The sequence below is a fragment of the Fringilla coelebs genome, assembly GCF_963513975.1.
Source record: "Fringilla coelebs genome assembly, chromosome: 16".
Taxonomy (NCBI): Eukaryota; Metazoa; Chordata; class Aves; order Passeriformes; family Fringillidae; genus Fringilla; species Fringilla coelebs.
In genome coordinates, this window is record NC_140042.1 from 15,731,658 (window position 1) to 15,743,885 (window position 12,228).

Below are 12,228 nucleotides of genomic sequence, written 5' to 3' on the forward strand. Positions count from 1 at the left end.
GCCTAGATCCTTGCATCACCTCTAAGGCTCGCCTGGCACCCCACCTTGTCCAGACCCAGAGTGCCCCTGCCCATCTAGCCCATCTCTGTCCCATGTGCTGCAGGGTCATGGGCCATGGTATCTGCTGGGACACCTTGGGTTCCTGTTCCTGCTCCCGTAGCAGCCACAAGCCTCTTCTGTCACGGGCTATTGGAGAGAAGTGGGGACCTGGGGCAGGGCATCTCCTCTTGTCTCAGGAAAGAGACCCTTTGGGAGATGGAGCTGGCAGCTGGGGGTGGCACTGAAGTCTGTCTTCTCTCCTGTGCAGGGGCCTCTACCTGACAGCCATCTTCTACAAGGATGACAACATCCTGGTGACCCACGAAGACCAGATCCCTGTGGTGGAGATTGATGACACCTACTCCTGCCTGCTCATGCAGGATTTCCTCTGGCTCACCAAGGTGGGTGGCTGAGGGACCCTGTGCTTGAGCAGAGGGCCAGAAGTGCCAAGGTGACCCAGGCAGACATCAGGCAACACTTCTGCCCCTCCAGCCCGGACACTGGGGCTTGGCAGTGCAGGCAGCCCGTGGACTTGCTTGTTGCTGGGGTTCAGTACGGACCAGGAAACTTCCAGGGAATGGCATTTCATCCCAACCCCTGGCAGCCCAAAGATGGGTGACAGACCAGAGCAACACTGAGGAGGCTGAGCGCCAGGGTGGGTGGCACTGCCTCTCCGCAGGGATGTCAGTGGCTGTTGAACTGCTTCCCCTCAGCATCCTGCCATGGCACCTCTGCCTCTGCTGTAGGATGCACAGGGAGCAGCTGCCAGCTCCTCTGACGTCAGCAGACTTAGGGAAAGGACATAGGGGCAGCACAGGGCCAAAATTATTTGCTGGGTGATCCTTATCTACTGATGGAGAGTGCTTTCTTCTGCCCCCCCACTTGGCCAACTTGAATTCAAGCTTAAGGTTTCAGTCCTAGATGAAGATGGATGTCTGAGTGGACGTGGCTCAGGGCTGCCCTCGGGTGCAGGCTCTGGGGGCATCTCACTGCCTGTGGCACAGGGATTTGTTTGCACCCCTGCTGAGAGGTGCTGCATGCCCATGCACATTCCTAACCCAGCTGAGAGAGGCAAGCAATTTCCCTAAAACCCCCTGGTGTGCCCCAGCTGCAGCAGCAGTGGCCCTCTGGTGTGTGTAGGTGTCATGTATGTGGGACGAGATCCTGTGGCTGCGGCAGTGTGTCACCGTGTCCCAGTCCTCCTGCTCCTGCATCCTGCAGACGCGCTTCAAGATGCTGCTGGCCATCTCACAGATGCAGGTGAGGATCAGCCTGGGGGGGAACAAACACTTTTAGTGGGACGCTGGGGGCTGAGCTCCCTTGGGAGCAGCATGCAGATGTACCACAGTCGGGATAAACCCGGGATCTGCTGGCCATGACTGCGTGTCTGTGCCTCGTCCCCCCTGGCAGGACTCCAGCCGTGGGACAGTGAGGTGCCAGGTGTCATGGCAGTCTCCTGCAGAGGGGCTGGGCACCATCAGGGTGCTTTTCTGGGCACACTGGTTTCCAGCAGGCAGCTGCAGGCACATCCCAGCTGCCCAGACCCACCATGCATCTGGGATGCCCCCTGACCCTCTGCTTTCTCCTACCTTCCCACCCTGTCACACAGGGGCTGTTGGGCATCCAGGACCTGGGGCAGGTCTTCTTTGAGCCCATCAAAGACAAACAGGGCAACATCCTCATCGTCACCCTGAAGGAGGTGAAGACCAACCAGACCTTCGAGAGCGTCCGCTGGGTGCCCATCTGCAAGCTGCAGACCGGCCGCAAGTCCGTGTCCTCCCCCGAGGAGCCCACTGCTCTGGACACGCTGCTCATCTCCCTCCAGGTGTGTGCTGGGGCAGCCATGGCAGGGCTGGGAAACACCACTGCTCTCTGCTCCCCTCGGCCTGGAAAGGTCACAGCAGAGGGGGAGCAGCAAAAATCCTGTGGTTTCAAGGGGCGGCATCAGGATGGTGCCAGATTCGACCTGGCAGCACCGGGCCGTCTTCCTGTGCCACTCCCCTTCTCCAGCTCGGCAGGCTGTGCTACAGCATCAGCACGAGCCCTGCTGTTGGGACTTGCTCGGTCCAGCAATGTCTTTGTTGCCAGGACAAGTTGGCTTACCACCAGCGGAGCAGCCATGCCCTCTCCCCGGGCCTCTACCTGGGCTACTTAAAGCTGTGCAGTGCCGTGGATCAGATCCGAGTGCTGGTGCCAGAGCAGCTCCCCAACATCCTGTGCCACGTCAAGATCCGCTCCAACCCCAACATCTCCAGGTGGGATTTGCAGGGCTGCTCAGCCAGGGCAGCCAGGCTGCTCTGTCCCACCAAGGCTAACAGCATCCATCACCTCCTGCTTCAGCAGCAGCACTATATTCCCTCCTATCCCTGCCATGCAGCACTCTCAGGCACAGGGTGGGGTTGTTAGGGTGTCCTGGGCGGGGCTGAGGCTGAACTCGACAATCCTGGTGGGTCCCATCCGACTCAGCATATTCTGTGATTCTGATTCAGCCTAGAGCAAACCAAGTTCCCTCTCTACCTCCATCTCTCCCAAACCTGTGGGGATGCTGCACTGTCTGGGAGAGGAATGGCCAAGCAAACACAGCTCTCGGAGAAATTGTGTCCACGTCCACCCAAACTGCTCCCTCCTTCACCTGTCTGTCTCTGGCCTTCTGCAGGGAGGAGTGGGAGTGGCTGCAGAAGATGGCCAGCGCGGAGGAGCCTGTTCCCACAGAGCCAGAGACTGACAGGTCCCAGAACCCGTTGTTTCAGGAGCTCCAAGTGGCCATCAAGGAGCTGATGACCCTGGTGAACATCCCACTGCAAGAGGTAGAGGCAGGAGCCAATGTCTTGGCAGAGGGAGGGGATGGGGCTGTGAGCACAGTGCTGGTGGCTGCAGCAGGTGAGGAACTGCATGTCTGGCCCTCCTTATGAGGCTGGAGCACCCAGATTTTAGTACTGTGCAACCAGAAGGTGAGTGATGAGTCTGCCCTTCCCAGGCACAGCGTCCACAGGAGCTGTTTGTCCTTCCCACACTGTACCCCCAAGCAACAACAGCAAATCTGGGTTTGTAACTGCTGCCAGTGGGTTGGTCCTGGGCAGCACAAGACCAGCCCAACTCTGCCCCTCCAAAGCACCCTGGCAAGTGCTGGGCTGGAGCTGAAGCCCTTGGGGCCAGACTGCATGGGGAGAAGGAGAAACTTTCTTCCACCATCCCAAGTATCTGCTGGGAATCAACCCAGCAGCCCCAGTGACAGGTATGTGCTTCTGGCTGGGCAGCTGGGAGGGCACTTCCCTGCTCAGTGTTGAGCCATCACTGGTGACACGTTTTCAACACCCTGCCATGGTGACTTTGACCAGAAGTTTCAAAACTTTTAGGAAGAATTAGAGAAGAAGTGATGAGATAATGCAGATTATGCCAGAAGCAAGGAGCCTCTGGTTGTTTGCTGAAGGTGCAGTGTCCCCTGGCTGCAGGTGGTCCCTGAGGACTGCTCCGTGCATGAGGACTGGGCAGAGGCCCCACCAGGTGATGTGTGCAGCTGTTACCTGCACTGTCTTCCTGCAGGCCAAAGACTTCCGTCTGTACAGCCAAGAGGTGCTGGACTTTGGGGATCAGGTCTCCTTCCTGCTGCTGCTGCCTCCATCGGACGACGTCTGCACCGCTCCGGGCCAGAACAACCCCTATACCCCTCGCTCTGGCTTCCTCACACTGCCGCTGCAGATCTTTGAGCTGGGTGAGCAGAGGGCATGCCAAAACCCAACCCTGCTGATCCCCTGTCCTCTGAGGCCTCCTGAGAGCTGGGCTGGGCAGGGGGGGTGCCTGGAGTTCCCTCACTCCCTGGGAAGGAGGGGTGGAGGGGTATACTGAGGCCTGTCCAGGTGGACTAATGGACAGTGTTGCCTCCTCATCTTGGGTGATATGGAGGAGGCTGTAGGGCATCCAGAGCATGGGACCTCATGTTTTTCATCCCCCCCTCTCTTGTTTCCTCTCCCAGTCCACTTCTTCACGTACAACCGGGAGTTCATCACACAGTACTGCCAGGTGTCCGCCCTGCTGGAGCTGGAGTCACTCCTCTCCCAGCAGAGCCTCAGGGAGGCTTTCTCTGATGCTGAGCTCACCACCGCCAAGCAGAGGCACCAGCAGGTTCAGGACTACATCCAGGTATGGGTGGGAGGAGGCTCAACAGTGCCCCTGACATGCCAGGACTCAGGCAGCAGCATCTGCACCCAGGCTGTTCCCTGGTCTTGGTGGCCCTGGGGGATTTCTCTGATGTTGCTGATGGGTAGCAGCAGGCTGGTCTTTCATAGATTCATGGAACGGTTTGGGTTGGAACAGATACTAAACCTCATCCAGTTCCACCCTCCACTCTCCCTGGTTGCTCCAAGCCTCAATGTCCAACCTGACCTTGGACACTTCCAGGGATCTAGGGATCCAGCTGCTCTGGGCACCCTGTGCCAGGGCCTGCCCACCCTCCCAGGGAACAATTCCTTCCCAATATCCCATCCAGCCCTGCCCTCTGGCAGTGGGAAGCCATTCACCCTTGTCCTGTCCCTCCAGGCCCTTGTCCCATCCCTCCATGCCTTGTCCCAGTTCCCTCTCCAGCTCTCCCTGGCGCCCCTTTAGGCACTGGAATGGGCTCTGAGATGTCTCTGGAGCCTTCTTCTCTCCAGGCTGCAGTTGCTTTATCAAGCAACTTCTTACTGCAATGATCCCATTAAAAACCCCAAGGAGAGACCCAAAGTGCACATGCCTTCCTTGCTAAAAAAAGGCCTGCAAGTGCATTTTAGGATGGACTTGCAAAAGAGCAAAAGAGGACGCTACTCCTGTCCCCAGCACCCCTGCTGAACCAGCAGCTGCATCTTCCTCCTGCCTGAGAGCACTTTCTTAGCATTTCCCAGCTCAGGGATTCCCCAGAGCTCTGGGGAGATGTGTTTGTACAGACTTCGTGTTTTGCCACTGGACTTTCCTGTTGCTGTCGTTTGCTGTGTGAAAGGGCTGCTCCATTTCCTCTGTTGGCAGCAAATGGAGGAGATCTGGCGAGAGATGCGCTGGATCATGGATGTCCTGCAGCACGCCCGCTACAAGCAGCCCTCCTGTGGGATCTCTCTCAGTGGCTTCCTCAGCGAGGCCGGGGGGGCAGTGAAGGAGAAAACCCGATCATCCTCGTCCCACCTTGACTACCTTCCGTCCCCAGTGCTCTCACCAGAGACCAGCCGCAGGCTCAACTCCGGTAGGGACCCGGCGGTGCCGAGCTCCTGCCTGGCGGGCTCGGGGGCTGCTCGGTGGGTCGGGGGTGGCTGTGCCCGAGGTGCCGGCAGGGCTGCAGCCGCGGACGTGCAGGGCAGTCGGTGTCAGCCGGGGCGGGACCGCCCCGCCTGCGCCGCAGCTCAGGTGTGTGACAAGGGGGTAACCTGAGAGGCTTCCCTGGATTCCACCTCAGCGGGGCTTCCACGCTCAGGCTGAGCCGCTCTTTGCTTCTCTCCCCCCTCGCAGACTCGCACGGCCTGTCGGACGAGGAAGGCTCCTCGGAGGTGTTCCTGGCCACCGACAGCGACTACGACTCCAGCAGGGCGCAGAGCCCGAAGGAGCTGGACCTGGTGTGCTCCACCTCGGGGCCCGAGTGCTGCAGCCGGAGGGGAGCCCGCACCCTGCGGGACAGCGCCCCGGACGTCCTGCAGAGCCACGAGCTCAAGGCCCCCGCCGCAGTGCCGCCACCGCCAGAGGAGCCCCGGCCGCCGCCCAAGCTCTATGACAGTGACTTTGTGCTGCCCAGCCGGCAGATCGAGCTGCTGCGCATCACGGAGAAGCGACAGGCGTACTGCGTTCGGACCAGCAGCCTGGACTTCCCCAAGCCCCACTGCCCCGCGCCGAGAAAGTCCTGCCCCGGCTCCGTGGACAGCTCCCCGGCCGAGAGCAGGACCGCGGGCCCCTGCGGGCAGCTCGGGCTGGGGACTGGCTCCACACCCAGCCCCGAGCGCCGCCGGGGCGGGCAGGGCTCCGAGCCCGACTGCCGGACGCGCTCGGATGAGTGGACTCAGGACTTGCCGGAGCAGCAGCCGGAGCAGCCTGGGGGCTTGGCCGAGCAAGGGAAGAAGCCGGCCTCTGTCACCTTGAGGGTCTGCCCTCAGTACGAAACGGGACTCTCCAAAGAGACCAGTGTCAAGGTACCGGAGCCTGTCACGGGTGGCGGAGCGGCGCTGCTGGGCCCGGAGGGACAGGGCTGGCAGGATGGGGACAGAGGCAGCAGGGCTCCTGTGCCCCACACCTGGCACTGCCCTCCCCATCCTCCACCGGCCCAGGGGTGAGGTTCCCTGGAGACCCGCGGCACTCCTGCCCTGACTCTGTCCCTGCTGTAGATGAGGCTCCTGGTAGCACAGGGTGTCTCTGCAGGAGCGAGGGTTGCTGCTGCAGGATGAGCCAGGGCCATACGTAGTGAATTTTGGGGACAGGTGGTGGGGCTGAAGTTCAGCTCTTGGTCTGTGGTTCAGCAGGTGACAGTAGCTTGGTGCCACCCAGTGTGGGCAGGCAGAGCAAAGGACACCATTTTGGGTTTTTTGGGGTTTTTTTTTTGTTTTGTTTAAAATAAAGAGAGAAGAAAAACCTGACTGTTCTAATGGGGGGGGGTGGGGGGTGGGGACCAAAATAGCAGATGAGTGTATTAGCAGAAATCCAAATCTTCCTTGATATATCTGAGCTACTGATATAATCACTGAATCCATTGTTTAAGATGGTGTCCTTGCCACATCCTTGCCAGGTCCTTATGTGATGATGCGTTCAAACACATCATCCTTCCAGGCCAAAATTCAGCTGTCACCCCTGCCCTGGCCATGCTCCTCCTACAGCCTCCCCTTGTCAAGTATGTGGTCTCTGCTCCAGCCTTCCCCATTAGGGAAGGGAGAGCAGAAGCTTTTTGTCTCCAGCCTCTGGCGATTCCAGTGGCAGAACCCACTCCAGTTCCAGCTGGGGCAGCAGGCACCTTCCATGCTCCTTCAGACTATGCTGGAGCAGCTGTGTGACCTGACTCCTCTCCATGAGGGCTTTGCTGCCAAGAGCTGACCCCACCAGCTCTGATCACTCACACCTGCTCCAGGTGGGGTCCCCCATAGAGGACCATCCCCCAGGATGCACATCCTGGGCACGTGCCCCTCTGGCTTTGTGGCCTCCTTTGGTTCCAGCCATGGAGATCCTTCCCCTGTTGAAATTTCCTTTCCGAGACATTCCTGGTGCCCAGGACAGAGGATGATGAAGCAGAAAATCATTAAATCATGGACTGGTATGGGTTGAAAGCAACCCAAAAGGAATGGCAGAGGAAGAACAGCACCAACAGGCTGATTGGTTTATTGCTGGGGAGGTTTGATAGCCAGTGTCTCTGCACCCAGCTGGGACATCCTAGCAGAGACAACTCTGCCTCGCCGGATTATTTTCCATTCGAGGAATGCCCATAGATTTCTATGGAACTGAAGCACAGCCCTCAGGTTCTTGGCGGGCTGCCCATGTGGCTTTTGAAGTTGCAAAGCTTTGGACACGCCTGCTTGAAAGCGTTTTACGATGTTCCCCTGGAAGAAAGGGGAGTTCAAAGGCGCAGCTCCTTGGCTGGTGTAAATCGCTGAGCCCTGCCACGTCTGCTCAGGGCTGGCGGTGCTCACGTGGGCCCAGGGCTGGGACCACCCTGCCGGGGCAGCACTCCTGGCACTCCGCAAGCCCTCTCAGATGTGCCAAAGGAAACGTTGCTTTGCCTGGGTGAGGATGGATGTCCTGCCTTGGGGCCTTTGAAGCCAAGCAGTGGCTCCCAGCATTAGCAGCCAGGCCCCTGATGAGCTCATTTTCTTGACAGGATTTGGGATTCACAGGGCTGTCCCCTGGGAAGCAGAGGGCAAGGGTAGCTGTTGGTGGGAGAACCCCAAGCTTGTGCACGGGATGAAAATTATTGCCATGTTCCAAAGAGGTTTCAGTTGTAGTTTGGCAGAGCTGTTGTGATCCAGCTGGCCTGAGGGTTTGAACCCTGCTCGCAAGAGGGACTAAACACAGATCCCTCCATGGTACCAGGAGCAGAACAGGGACTGTCCCTCTCCAGCTCCAGGTGATGAGATAGCGGGGCAGCCTCAGCAGAGCTGTAGGTGGCACATGCAAGGGTTGAGTGGCAAGGGCTTGGAAACAGGAGTAGGGGCAGGAGAGTAGTCCATAAGTTGGGGCCCTGGCATGCAGGGGCACCCCTTGGGCATTCCCTGGGCATGGTGTGCCCATGGCTGTGCCAGGCTGCTGCCACGGGCAGCACTGCTCACGGGCACCGCTGGGCAGCTGTTCCCACCCTCACCATTCCTCCACGCCGCTCGCTGCCTCCGGCCCCTGTTCCTCCTCATTCCTCCCCCTTACCATCCACTTCTCCCATCTCTCCATCTCTCCCATCTCTCTCTCCACAGCTGCACATCACCAGCCAGACGTGTGCCAGCGAGGTGGTGAAGCTGGTGGTGCTGGAGATGAACGACATCTCGCGGGACGTGCTGGGCGCCTCGGCCGCCGTCTGCTACGGCGAGGAGCAGCTGGAGCACTTCGGGCTGGTGTTCGCTGCCAGCGAGAGCGAGCGGTGGCTCCCCGATGACTTCCTGCCTCTGTCCCTCCACACCAGCCAGCCCGAGGGGCGGTTCTTGGTCCGCATCAAGGAGACGTCCCCACTGGTGCTCCAGTACGGGCCAGCGACCACCGTATGAGAGGAGGAGAGCGGCGGGACGGAGCGGAGACCTCGGCTTCCAGAGAGCAGACAGCTCGTCTCTGATGCTTCCTTCTTCCACAGACACCCTCTCATCAGGCGTCCGCGGGGTGGAATGGGATCATACTGGGTTGTGTGTTCTTTGTTTGTGCGATTTTTTAATTTTTTTTTTTTTTTTAACCAAAGAGACATCGAGACTCAGTTTTTCTGACTGGAGAAGAGGAGGGTGGAGTCCAGAGACCTCAGAGCTCAGGAGGAATCTCTGCAGGAATGGAATTTTTGAAAGTAAACATTTTTAAGGAGAAACAGGGGGGAGAGAGAGAGGAAAAATATTACAAGAAGAAGCAGCAATACTTTTTTTTTCCCCCTTTTTTTTTCTGAAAAACCTTGTTTGGGATTCACTGAAGGCAAAGCCACAGAGGATTGCTGGGGAGAGCTGTGGTGTCAGTGAGGAGAGGGCAGGAGCCACAAGGACAACCCTGGGAAGGGTATTTTCCTATCTGCCCTCCTTTCACTGTACCTGGAGAAATGATTCTTGCACAAAGTTCTTGGAACAAAATTATATTAGTATTTTTATTCTGAAAAAAGTCAATAATCGTTGTGCCAGAGCCACTGGAGCTGGGTAAAGGTGAAGACCCTTTGACTTGTGTCCAAGACTAAAGGAACCCATGCAGCCAGCCCCCTGCACTCACCACAGTGTCAGTACCACACTAGAGATTTGCTATAGGGCATCTTCTGCAACCCCCTGGGCTTCCCTGTCCCCCTGGGTGCCGTTTTGTTCTGGTGATTGTGCTTCTCTAGTCCGTCCTCCAGCATGACGTTTTGTTAGCCACTAGGTCTCCTGTTAACAAGGTTACTTTTCTGATCTCCTGTGGTCCATAGTAAAGACGACTGCTGCTGACTGCATATCACTTGTCATTCTTGTGGCTGGGTGCGTAGCAGTCCATCATCCATCTCCCAAACCAGCTCTAATTCCAAGGGCTGGGTTCCTCTGTCCCAGGAGTGTTTAGTGGGATGCTTCCCACGCCGTGCACACAAATCACACGTGTTGGAACAGAGTACTAGTCAAAAATGCTCTTCTGGGATTCGTTGCTCTGCAAGGCAGCAAGATAAGGTTGGGCATGCCAAGGCATCACCTCCATGGGCTGGTGAAACCCCAGAGCTGTAGGGCTGGATGCCTAAGGCAGGTTCTGCAGCCTCCACTGAGGGAAGAACGCTTGGAGAGGAGCAGGAATGGCAGCGAGAGCTCACAGCTGTGTCACAGCTGGCACAAACACTGCGAGGAAGGTGCCAGTCTGGCACCCCTTGGCAAAGCGAGGCTTCTGATGCTGATGCTCCTGCAGCAGCCCCCTCACTGTCCTTCCCTTGGCAGGGAGGGGTCAGGGCTGGGCAGCAGCTCCCGTCGCTGGATGCCAGGCTGCAGGAGGGGCTCTGTGGGCAGCCAGGAGGGTCGGCTGTCACTCCACAGAGGTTCCTCACTCCTCGCCTTGCAGCCCCCAGTGTGGCACGGGCAGGAATATCTCCCAGCACGAACCCTTCCTGCCCCACGTCAGAGCCACTGTGGAGGGGAGGATCCTGTGCCAGCCCCTCAGCTGGTGCAAATCAACCAGCACCACATTGACGTCAGTGCAGGCACTGCCATGGGATGTGGAGCCGAGCAACAAAGGAGCTTCTTAAAAGGCTCTTCTCCCATCTCCTCTCTCCTTTGCTTGTCTTCTGCCTCAAGTTAAAACCAACCCCGTTCTCCCAGGTCAAGGAAGAAGTGGGTTGGTGAGTGCAGAGGTTCCCATGGTGTTTGTCATTGTTGGGCATCCCAAAGAGGCAGGAGCTGCAGGGTGGCCCTTCCCTTTACGTGTGTCACCTACGGATGCTCAGAGCCTGAGGCAAGGCAGAGGGAAGGCACAGCTGCTGGAAAACTAAGTGCCTTTTTGAAAGTCACAGAGTGAATTCAGTGTTAGATCAGGGCTGTGCACAGAATCTACATCTGTGTCCCTGATGCTCCTCAGCATGGAGCCGTGCAACTCCTGATGCCCTTTTATTTGACCCCAGAAGGGAAAAAGTCCTCCCTTTTCCTTAAGAATTTATTCTCCCTTCCTAGAAGCCCAGTTCCATCAAGAGAGAGGGAGCCATGATCCGAAGCCAGGGGCTGCTCTTTGGGGTGGGCCTGGGACAGTGTCTGCAGCTGGAGCTGCTGCCCAACCCCTGTGCAGAGATCTGCCTAGGGAAGGGTCTCGCTGGCCCTGCAAAGCTTTTCTGCAGCAGCAGCTTGGATCACTTGGCTGCAAGGAACAGTGTGGGACCTCCTTCCCTTGCTGGGGAGAGGAAGAGAGAAGGAGCTGGGGCCTGGTAGGAGCAGAGTTGGAAGCCGGGAGGCTGTACCTGCACAGAGCTGTGTCACCTGGCACAGACACCACTGTCCCTGCAGCCCCGTGTCCCCTGCCCTGCCATGGGCACTGCAGTATCCAGGCACAGACACACCTGTACCTGTACGTGCACCCCCCCTCTGTGCCCTATATCCACCTGAACCTTCAGTGCTGGCTAACCCCTCTGCACTGGTATCATGGAATCAGGGACTCATCCAGGTTGGAAAATTGCTCTAAGATCATGAGTCCAACCATTAAATCCAGCACTGCCAAAGCTGCCACTAACCCATGCTCCCACGTGCCACATCCACATGGCTTTTAAGTCTCTCCAAGGGTGGTGACTCCACGACTCTCCTGGGCAGCCTGTGCCAGTGCCTGACCACTCTTTCCATGAGGAAAGTTTTCCAATATCGAATCTGAAACTCCCTTGCTGCAACTTGAGGCCGTTTTCTCTCATCCTGTCCCTGTTCCCTGGGAGCAGAGCCCGACCCCCCCCGGCTGTCCCCTCCTGTCAGGAGTTGTGCAGAGCCACAAGGTCCCTCCTGAACCTCCTTTTCTCCAGGCTGAGCCCCTTTCCCAGCTCCCTCAGCCCCTCCTGGTGCTCCAGCCCCTTCCCCAATTCTGTTCCCTTCCCTGCACATGCTCCAGCCCCTCGGTGTCCTTCCTGTCATGAGGGGCCCAGAACTGACCCCAGGACTGGGTTGTGGTCCCACCAGTGCCCCAGCACAGAGGCACTGTCCCTGCCCAGGTCCCACTGGACACACTGGCACCACCCCAACACCCTGCACACGCCATCCCTGAGTTTGGTACCAACTCTCCTTGGACAATCCCACATCCTCGAGATGTGTGTCCTTAAAAATCCCGTCCAGGCTGGGGTGGGTATGAGCAGTTCTCATCCGGGAGGTGGGAAGAAGCAGGGTTTGAGGGCAGCAGTGGAGCCCACAGGGGGATGAATTTCCCAGCTTCCCTTAGAGGCAGCTGACATTCTACTCTTCCAGGTGCTGTGGAGCACCAAGAGATGATGCTGCAGAACAATTTGTACTTTTGGAGGGTTCTTTGTCTCTTTGTCATTGTCATTCCATCACTAACAGCACAAAAATGCAGATCAATGTCTTGGATTTTGCTCCTGGGCACAGTGAA

At 57.9% G+C, this 12,228-nt stretch overlaps 1 protein-coding gene across 1 annotated transcript in view; it reads left to right on the forward strand.

Annotated features, from left to right (window-relative positions):
* The window catches only part of LOC311160121 (ankyrin repeat and fibronectin type-III domain-containing protein 1-like), a gene marked incomplete at its 5' end in the record, with an annotated part of 255,498 nt that extends 246,017 nt beyond the window's left edge, over window positions 1–9,481 (forward strand). Inside the window, 10 exons of the mRNA XM_084216603.1 lie at window positions 308–440; window positions 1,180–1,299; window positions 1,649–1,864; window positions 2,128–2,294; window positions 2,696–2,846; window positions 3,583–3,751; window positions 4,013–4,179; window positions 5,038–5,248; window positions 5,512–6,182; window positions 8,439–9,481. Coding sequence (XP_084072729.1) covers window positions 308–440; window positions 1,180–1,299; window positions 1,649–1,864; window positions 2,128–2,294; window positions 2,696–2,846; window positions 3,583–3,751; window positions 4,013–4,179; window positions 5,038–5,248; window positions 5,512–6,182; window positions 8,439–8,726 — 2,293 coding nt within the window. The 3' untranslated portion in view covers window positions 8,727–9,481. The remainder of the gene's footprint in view (window positions 1–307; window positions 441–1,179; window positions 1,300–1,648; window positions 1,865–2,127; window positions 2,295–2,695; window positions 2,847–3,582; window positions 3,752–4,012; window positions 4,180–5,037; window positions 5,249–5,511; window positions 6,183–8,438) is intronic.
* Window positions 9,482–12,228: the final 2,747 nt, after the last annotated feature.